This window comes from Phoxinus phoxinus (genome assembly GCF_949152265.1).
Source record: "Phoxinus phoxinus genome assembly, chromosome: 4".
Classification (NCBI taxonomy): domain Eukaryota; kingdom Metazoa; phylum Chordata; class Actinopteri; order Cypriniformes; family Leuciscidae; genus Phoxinus; species Phoxinus phoxinus.
This window is the reverse complement of record NC_136879.1, coordinates 5537494-5547184: the sequence shown is the minus strand read 5'-3', so window position 1 is coordinate 5547184 and position 9691 is coordinate 5537494. Positions and strand designations below refer to the sequence as shown.

General features: G+C 41.8%; 1 protein-coding gene across 4 annotated transcripts in view; it reads left to right on the top strand.

Moving 5' to 3' along the window:
- Positions 1–150: 150 nt before the first annotated feature.
- The window catches only part of cux1b (cut-like homeobox 1b), a 28789-nt gene continuing 19248 nt past the window's right edge, over positions 151–9691 (top strand). For 2 of the 4 annotated variants that reach the window (XM_079610488.1, XM_079610487.1), the window contains exons 1-4: positions 5203–5340; positions 5521–5568; positions 5655–5733; positions 6118–6255. In XM_079610488.1, the coding sequence (XP_079466614.1) occupies positions 5302–5340; positions 5521–5568; positions 5655–5733; positions 6118–6255 (304 nt within the window). In that variant the 5' untranslated portion in view covers positions 5203–5301. Of the gene's footprint in view, positions 561–2786; positions 2898–5202; positions 5341–5520; positions 5569–5654; positions 5734–6117; positions 6256–9691 lie in introns of those variants that run through there. The other 2 variants (XM_079610485.1, XM_079610486.1) reach the window with 2 other exon arrangements.

The following is a 9691-nucleotide window of genomic DNA, read 5'->3' as shown; positions in this document are numbered from 1 at the left end:
CTCTTTAAATACCGCTCACGGTCCTCGGCCGGCAAAGAGAGTGTGTATGTTTGTGCCATTTTTGCTTTTTAAGAAACTTTGCAGATCTAGAGCGAGTTCTGTTCTCAGGGGAATCCGTTTGTTTTCCCCCAAAAAGGGGCGTTACCCTTCGATGACGCAAAAGTAGCGTTGGTCTATAGTAGCATTCGCTCACCAGCGTGAAATATGTCCTAATAATTAGTCACTTAAAAAATAGTGCTTGATCACCTCATTGTGTACTTTCACTTTAATGTCTATTAAACTGTCGTTTTTATAATTAGTGTGTGGAAGATTGTGTGATATCACAAATGGTACTTTTCCCAGCGGTCAGCAGGATGAACCAATCAGAGCGCCGAGCGTCGCTTGCTGACAGAGCCGCGCGCGTGCGTGCCGTAGAAGCAGCCGTGCGTGCGCGTACACGTGCGCGTGCCGTCGTGTCATCTGTGCGGTTGTGATGTGGTGAAGATGCCAAGATGGCGGCCAGCAGCGCAGCATCGTCGATGTGTCAGTTCTGGAAGCGCTTCGACTTGCAGCAGCTGCAGGTCAGTGGATCTCGAGCTCGGTGACATGGCCATCCTCGTGTGCGGTCGGCTGCGGATCTGTGATCGATCATCATCGGTCATCGATCAGTGGCTGGGATGTAAACAAAGTAGTTGTCACTCACTTATAGAAACATAAACAAATATCTACGTTCCTTTAATGCTGGACTTTTTTTTTTTTAACAGTGTGACATATTTAGTCTAAAGATGCCGACTGTTCTGTTGTCATATCTCAGTGTTTTACCAGGCCAGATTAATAACCAATAGTTCTAATGACTGAGCTGAAGTCAGTCAGTCTAACGTTATCATCCCAGTTTCGTCAGAGACTCACACACGGAACTAGGCTATAGTTTAGTCATATTTAAATGCAGTTTCACTCCTCAAATCTTTGTAGTATGTGTGTACGTGGTAGTTGGTCCACTTACAAAAATAAAACTTTTATTCATATTATGGTAATATGAAAATCAGGCAGGTGTGTAGTATGTTTTGAAGCTGCAGTGTTGGCAGTAGTAACGTGAGTCATGTAATCAGATTACTTTTCTAAGTAACTAGTTATGCATTACTTTTAAATTTACAACAAAAATCAAGTAATGGAGGTTTCTTTGTTTCCCTCTGTGTTGTGACTGACATCTCTTCTGTCCCCATTATGTCTATATTGACCGTCTGAATACATGATAGTTATTGTAGTTCTAGAATAAATGTGATCAGGCATAATTTACTTTTCTCACTTGCGCTAAAACAGATTCGGTTTGAATGAATGATTCAAAGACTCGCTCATATATATACTTCACTTGTTTCATTTGAACGAATCTCTTAAAAGAAATGATTCAATGACAAACACATTTTTAATAGTCTCTTGTCGTCACCTACTGGTGTAACGATGTAATCAATACAATCATTATTTGATGTGCCAAGTTACGTTCAAATGATGATTTACTCTACCATAGACATCAGTGTTTATATCCGGACTATAAACTGTAATCCCAGTACTTCTGTGTGATTTTTGTCAAAGGCTGTATCGCTGTGTCATAGGAATTAGATCGCATAGGTGTTTGAATCAAGATCGTGATCTTTTAACGATTAATCATACACCTCTATTAAATAACTTAAATGCATAACTTTATGTATTTAATCTCACTTTATTAAACTGTGTCTTTGCTGCTGACCTTGAATTATTCAGCAAAAATTACTTTAGTTAAACACCACATTTGCGTTTCATTTTTGTTTTTTAAATGCTGAGGTAAGTGTTGAACTTTCTTCTTCTGCGTGCTGCTCTTCTGTGATCCAGGTTCATTTCATTCACTTTTGGTGTGAAAGGGCCTTCATAATTGCCATAAATACAACTTTTGTTTTTTGTTGTTAAAAAAAAAAAAACAAGCAATCCCAGACCAGGTTTTTTAGAAAAAAATTGTTTACATTCCATAAAAAGCAACTAGCCTAAGTAACGCAACAATTACTTGCATAACAGAAATCACCTGTTAGTCCGTGAGATTTGTGCACCTACTGCATGTCAAAAGGGCATTTGGAAAGGAGAACACATGTAATTTACTGTTAGTTGTTTTTTGTTTTGTGTTTTTTTATTTGTTATTGTGTATTTGCACTATGTAGCCGTGCGTAATGTTGCGTGTTGAAGAAACGCCATCTCATTCCAATGTATACATGTTATATGTGACCCTGGACCACAAAACCAGTCACATGGGTCAATTACTTGAAATTGAGATACATCATGAAAGCTGAATAATTCATCTGTCCATTGATGTGTGGTGTGTTAGGATAGGACAATATTTGGCCGAGACACAACTATTGAAAATCTGGAATCTGAGGGAGCAAAAAAATGTAAACATTGAGAAAATCTCCTTTTAAAGTTGTGCATTTATGTTCACGATTGTGCTGCATTCACTCACAAACATACATGTTTTATATATTTACAGTAGGAAATGTACTAAATATCTTCATGGATCATGATCTTTAGTTAATATCCTAATGATTTTTGGCATAAAAGAAAAAAAAACTATAATTTTGACCCATATTGTATTGCCGTATAGTTGGCTATTGCCACAGATATACCCGTGCGCCTCGAGACTGGGTTTGTGCTCCAGGGTCACATATAAAGGAATGACAATAAACATGCACTTGACTTGATAACAATAATCGAGCCAGCATACGAGTGTTTTATAGATCAGTGTGTGAGGATGTGATTGTGATCAGGTGTGTTCTGCTGTGTTTCAGCGAGAGCTGGACGGCAGCGCCACACTCCTGGCCAGCCGGCAGGACGACAGCGAGCAGTCCCGGAAGAAGCTCATCGAGCAGAGCCGCGAGTTCAAGAAGAACACGCCAGAGGTGTGCGTCCGACGCAGTCGTTCAGTCTGTCGCGAGACCAGATCAGAGCGTTATTCCCAGACCGTCCCCACGTCACGGTTCGCCAAACACTGGGATCCGCGGCGCTAACCGCTGACTAACCGATCAGCCTCACAGTTTTAGTGTTTCATTCTTAAAGTCCCCCTGTAGTTAATCATTGTATCCCTTAAAACTCATCTTTGATCATCAAAATTACATATTTAAACTTTTTTCCTTGAAAAAACGTCTTCATGCTAGAGGTCTACATGGAGCACCCGGGACCCGGGACCCGTACGGGTTCGGGTCTATATTTTAAATGGTCAGCCGGGTCCGGGTCAGGTCCCAATCTATCACTTCGGGACATGCATTAAAATATCTGGAATGTAGCTCGACACCCTTGCCTCATTTAATATGTGTGGTTCTATGAATATGCAAATGAGCCCCGCCTCCACTCACTCACTCAGCTCAGAGATCCACTGGTTGACGACCACACGTTGATCTGATTGGTTACAAGTAGGGCTGGGCGATAAAACAATAACGATAATTATCGCGATATAATTTTTCTCAATAAAACGATATCAAGAGTTCGATAAATGTTTAATAATGTTTATGCGCCAAAAGCGAAACGAAACTCTTTTGAACCTCGCGCCACACGGACCGTTTATCCGCTCGGCTCAAAGTGACGGCAGCGCGAGCTCACTCGAGCAGATGCGTTACTCTGATCGGCCTCGGTCACGAGATCCAGTGAGAAGCGCTTGAATTCAGTGAAGAACACAAATGTCTCAGTGATTTAAACCAGTTTAAAGGCAGATGAAACAGCGCTGACGAACTGGACAGTGCGCAACGATACAGTCAGAAGCTTTTCCGTCTACAAATTCCCATCATTTACCACGGATTTACTGTAACGTTAGCAGTAATATTAACTGCACCATGAAATGACGGAGTATTTTAAGTCTATTTTGCTGCTATGTAAAAAAAAAACGAGCAAAACGCCGGCGCGTTTGCTGACCCCAGCGGTTTAAAAACTAGCCTAGAGCGCCATCTGCTGTTAAAAACTAGCCTATAGCGCCATCTGCTGGTAAAAACTAGCCTAGAGCGCCATCTGCTGGTAAAAACTAGCCTAGAGCGCCATCTGCTGTTAAAAACTAGCCTAGAGCGCCATCTGCTGGTAAAAACTAGCCTAGAGCGCCATCTGCTGGTAAAAACTAGCCTAGAGCGCCATCTGCTGGTAAAAACTAGCCTAGAGCGCCATCTGCTGTTAAAAACTAGCCTAGAGCGCCATCTGCTGGTAAAAACTAGCCTAGAGCGCCATCTGCTGGTAAAAACTAGCCTAGAGCGCCATCTGCTGGTAAAAACTAGCCTAGAGCGCCATCTGCTGGTAAAAACTAGCCTAGAGCGCCATCTGCTGTTAAAAACTAGCCTAGAGCGCCATCTGCTGGTAAAAACTAGCCTAGAGCGCCATCTGCTGTTAAAAACTAGCCTAGAGCGCCATCTGCTGGTAAAAACTAGCCTAGAGCGCCATCTGCTGTTAAAAACTAGCCTATAGCGCCATCTGCTGGTAAAAACTAGCCTATAGCGCCATCTGCTGGTAAAAACTAGCCTAGAGCGCCATCTGCTGTTAAAAACTAGCCTAGAGCGCCATCTGCTGGTAAAAACTAGCCTAGAGCGCCATCTGCTGGTAAAAACTAGCCTAGAGCGCCATCTGCTGTTAAAAACTAGCCTAGAGCGCCATCTGCTGGTAAAAACTAGCCTAGAGCGCCATCTGCTGTTAAAAACTAGCCTAGAGCGCCATCTGCTGGTAAAAACTAGCCTAGAGCGCCATCTGCTGTTAAAAACTAGCCTAGAGCGCCATCTGCTGTTAAAAACTAGCCTAGAGCGCCATCTGCTGTGACACCACATTGACATATAAACAACATTAAAAGCTTGATCTTCTCCACAGGGGGACTTTAGGAATATTCCGACTTGAATGATGAAAATGAAATATCCTCAGTAAATAAAGCTAGTGTCTCAGTTCTGCAGGAGCTGGAGTGATGTCGAGTATGAACAGATGATCTGATCCGTTACCGTTAGAAACAAACAAAAGTCAAAGTGTGCTGTTGAACAGTGAACAGCATCTGAAGTGTCTCAGCTGAAGGAAATAATCCATTATTTATCGGCTTTAAAATATTGGACACATTTTCTTATCAGGCCGATAATATTAAAAATGAACATGTATTGGCCGTTACCGATATGATGACCGATGTATCGTGCACCTCTAGGTACTACTTACAACTAGTTGCAACTTCTTCTGTAAAAGCAGTGGGCAATATAGAGGTCAGCAGAGGGATTGAGGACACACTCTCTCACACACACACACACACACACACACATATAGTCGTGACAGGCCTAGTGCTCGCTCAACAGGAATATGGACATCTTGGGCTATTTGTGTGGCGTAAAAGCAAACGTGAGTGTTTGTGTGTGAAATATAGGCCTAGCTCTTGTTGAAGTGTTTGGTACTGAAGCTGCTTTGTGTGTGTGTGTGTGTGTGTGTGTGTGTGTGTGTGTGTGTGTGTGTGTGTCTGTGTGTGTGTGTGTCTGTGTGTGTGTGTGTGTGTGTGTGTGTGTGTGTGTGTATGTGCCACAGGATCTGAGGAAGCTGGTGTCTCCGCTGCTGAAGAGCTTCCAGGCCGAGGTGAGCGTCGTCACGTCATGAATGTGTGTGTGCGATGTTGTCGGTGTGTGTGTGACACGCGTGTTCCCTCTCTCTGTCTCCTCTAGATCGATGCGTTGAGTAAGAGGAGTAAAGAGTCGGAGACGGCCTTTCTGAACGTCTATAAACGGCTGATCGATGTGCCGGGTACGTCTGGTCAAAACGCCACAATCCTCACATGTTCCCTTCACACTGCAATCGTAGCCGGTAGTAATAATAAAGATGTGACAGTTGCTCATGATCTGCTGTGATGATCACTGATGCTGTGTGTTGTACTGTGATACGAGGCAGATGCATATTTTATCTGTGTGAGTGAGCAGCCGGCAACAGGAAAGCAAACACATTTCAAAATAAGAGTCCCGGCGCATCTCAGGTTTATGAGCAGAAGGCCTACGTAATGATCAAATCCTTCTTTTCTGGTCATCAAACGTGTTTTAGTTACTCAATAAACTGTGTCTGGCGTGTTATTCAACACAAACTCTTTTCCCTCTGGGCCACGGGAGGAAAAAACTGAAGTGTGTGTGTGTGTAGACCCGGTGCCGGTGTTGGAGCTGTCTCAGCAGCTGCATCTGAAGGTTCAGAGGATGCATGACATCGACACGGAGAACCAGAAGCTGCGCGAGACGCTCGAGGAATACAACAAAGAGTTCGCTGAGGTCAAGAACCAGGGTGAGACACACACACACTCCACTGGAGACGCACACCATACCTGCAAACTAGTCACTTTTCGGCGAAAATCGCCGTTTTGAATGGGAAAATGTCATCCACGTGAATCGTGTAGATCCGAAGAGGGTTTTTTTTGCGTGTGTGTGTGTGTGTGGGGGGGGTCTTCACGCGAGTCATTTGGCCAATCACAGTCAAGATAACGGCAGCGCCCGCGCCCCTGGCTGCAGCTTTCCCGCGAATGAATTCATGCTTTGGACACTGATTACTTTTGAGTTAAGTCCTGTTATCTGTCAACAATACAATTGTTTTCTCTAACGTTGTTGTTAGTTAACATGTTTAACATTAACGTTATATTGGTAAGTAAGTAAGCTTGTCGGCTAGTCAGCTAACGTGAGATCAGCAAATTGTGTTGTTACTGTTAGCCTACAATGTTAGTTCACTGTGAAGAATTGGCAAGGCTATCTCCTCCACTGCATTAGTGTTCATTTCGTTGACGAATAATTTTCATCATCTTCATCAACGACATTTTTCACAGACGAAAACGAGACGATGAAGTAAATTGTAAAAACTAGTTTAGAATGACTAAACAAATAAATAAACTAGACGAAAATGTTAGATAGTGACGATTTGGGAAGCGATCCATTCAGAACTGATGTCCTGCGTTGGTGGTAGATGCGCACAAACTGTAACGAGCTGATGTAATTTACCCAGCGGGACACGAGTTGGCATGCGCTGCATGTCTCGTCATCATGTCTCATCACACACCCGACCCGAAGCGTGCAGCCATAGACACCGATACAGCGCGCGAGTACTGAATTGAGCTCTGTTTCGTGTCTGAATGGACAAATACACACAACATTATGTCTAATGTCGGTTTTGGAGAGTATTCAGGTAAATGATGTCGGTTTTGTCTTAAACAGTTGTGAGTGTAGGCCTGTCGGATGTGCAATTCTGGATCCGCATGTCATTGGAAATGATCCGATGTCTTAAAGTGACAGTGGGTAATACGTTAAACCTAATGCGGTCTGTGTCCTTAATATTGATCAAGCAACAAAAGAAAAAGAAAAGCATTCACTGCTCGTTAATAGCTTTAAGGATTAATTATATTTAATTCATTTAAATATGTCTGCTTGAAAGAATAAAAAATGATGTATGCAAGTAGTTATAAAGAATGCACATATCTCATTAATTGAAAAGAAGACTGTGTTCTACTTTAGGAAAAGTGGTTTTATTTATTTTAAGAATTTTTAAGTCACAGTAGTTAAATCTGTATCTGTACATATGTTCAAACTTTAAAATCAAGATATTAACAGCCTACAGGTTAATAGATGTTTTATCCGGGAGTATATGGGTTTGCAAATTTTAGAGACATTCTAAAGTAAAACGGGCCCTTGAAAGGTTTGCCCAGGCCAAAAGACAAAATACATAAATATATTATTAACACTAGATCAGCTTTATTAAGGTTGTTTTATGTTCAGTGGTGTTAATAAATGTATAGTTTTTTTACCTCAAGAAAATGTTGTGGGGGGGGGGGGGGGATGTCTGAAAAATGTGTCACCTTTTTCAGACCTGCTGAGTTTGTAGGTATGGCACACACATATACACACGCACACACCACTGGAGACGCACACACACACACCACTGGAGACGCACACACACCACTGGAGACACACACACATACACCACTGGAGACACACACACATACACCACTGGAGACGCACACACACACACCACTGGAGACGCACACACACACACCACTGGAGACGCACACACACACACCACTGGAGACACACACACATACACCACTGGAGACGCACACACACACACACCACTGGAGACGCACACACACACACCACTGGAGACGCACACACACACACCACTGGAGACGCACACACATACACACACACACCACTGGAGACGCACACACACATTATTTAATTATTTATTTGACAGGGAAATGGACAGTAAAAACTGCCCCAGAATTATACAAAGCTACATTTCATGTGCGACCCCTGGGCATCAGAGAACCAAAGATCATCACACACGATAACATCCCCCCACAAATGAAAAATACATACGACATATAATCATCACAACCAGAAAAACTGCAATGCAAATCACTACTGAATATCCCCCAATATATACACACCACAATTATAAAACAATGATGATATCTACTAGGGTTCTTGTCAAATACTTTTAAAGCACGTTTATATACAAGGCCTTCGAGTAGATGTCCTGCTTGTGAACATGAAGTAATAAAGTAAGACAAATGAGAAAAAAATCAAGGAATGCAAATAAATTATTGCAGCTTCTATTGAAAGTTGACTTCGTATAAATGTAACAGTTCTAAGTTGAGGTGTCACTGCGCAGACTATTTTTTTAAATATGCTTTTTAAATGTTAAATGAGTGTCTAAGATAACTACAAGATATTAAAAGTCTGGCACAATTTGTAATTTATCACCATTAACTAATATATCTGTTTGGACCTCCTCCTTTTTAAATGTAAAATACATATAGACATTTAATGTTAAACAACACTGAGTAAGCCAGTCAGAGATTTTGGACATTGCGACACATAATTTTTGTGCCACTTGTTTGTTTGTTTTATCATGTACATAAATCACTGTGTCATCTGCCTACATTTCAATATGTACATCAGGACAAACATCTGGAAAATCATTCAAATACAAACTAAAAAGTAGGGGCCCTAATACAGACCCCTGAGGTACCCCCGTAAAACAATCTCTCACAGACGATATATGTGCGGTGTAATCCATATCGGTATACACTCATTACAGTGTTTTACATTAAAGGAGGGATAGTTCACCCACAACTTAAAATCATATACTCACCCTCAAGTTGTTTCAAACCGGTGTGAGTTTCTTTCTTCTGCTGAACACAAGGGAAGATGTTTTGAAGAATGGTAAGTCAAACACGTGTGTAGTATTGTTTTCATCAACTGTTTGATTTACCATTCTTCAAAATATCTTCCTGTGAGGCTGGGTAAGTAAATGATTTCCATACTATCCCTTTAACTGTTGCTTGATTTCTGTAAAACGACTGCTTCCCTAAATGATTAACATCATGTGATTACTCTGAAATATGATCAATGATAACATTTTAGTGAAAATAACTGAAATTTGTACAACACATTTTAACAGGCAATATTAAGCTCCTCCTGAAACTGAAGTTCTCCTCGTGCCGTATATCGAGAGAAACGCTTCTGGAACTAGAACACATGTGGGCGGGGCTTGATTGTGTCTGTGGGGAATTGATTGGATGGTTGTGGTTTGCTATTGGCTGATCTCATGTGAGTGACAGGTTGCCCCGCCCTCGTCATTAGAGAAGAGATGAGCTGTTATTCTGATTCAGCATTACCAGGAACTTAATGATGTGCACCAATAAATCATTTACCGTATTTTCCGGACTATAAGT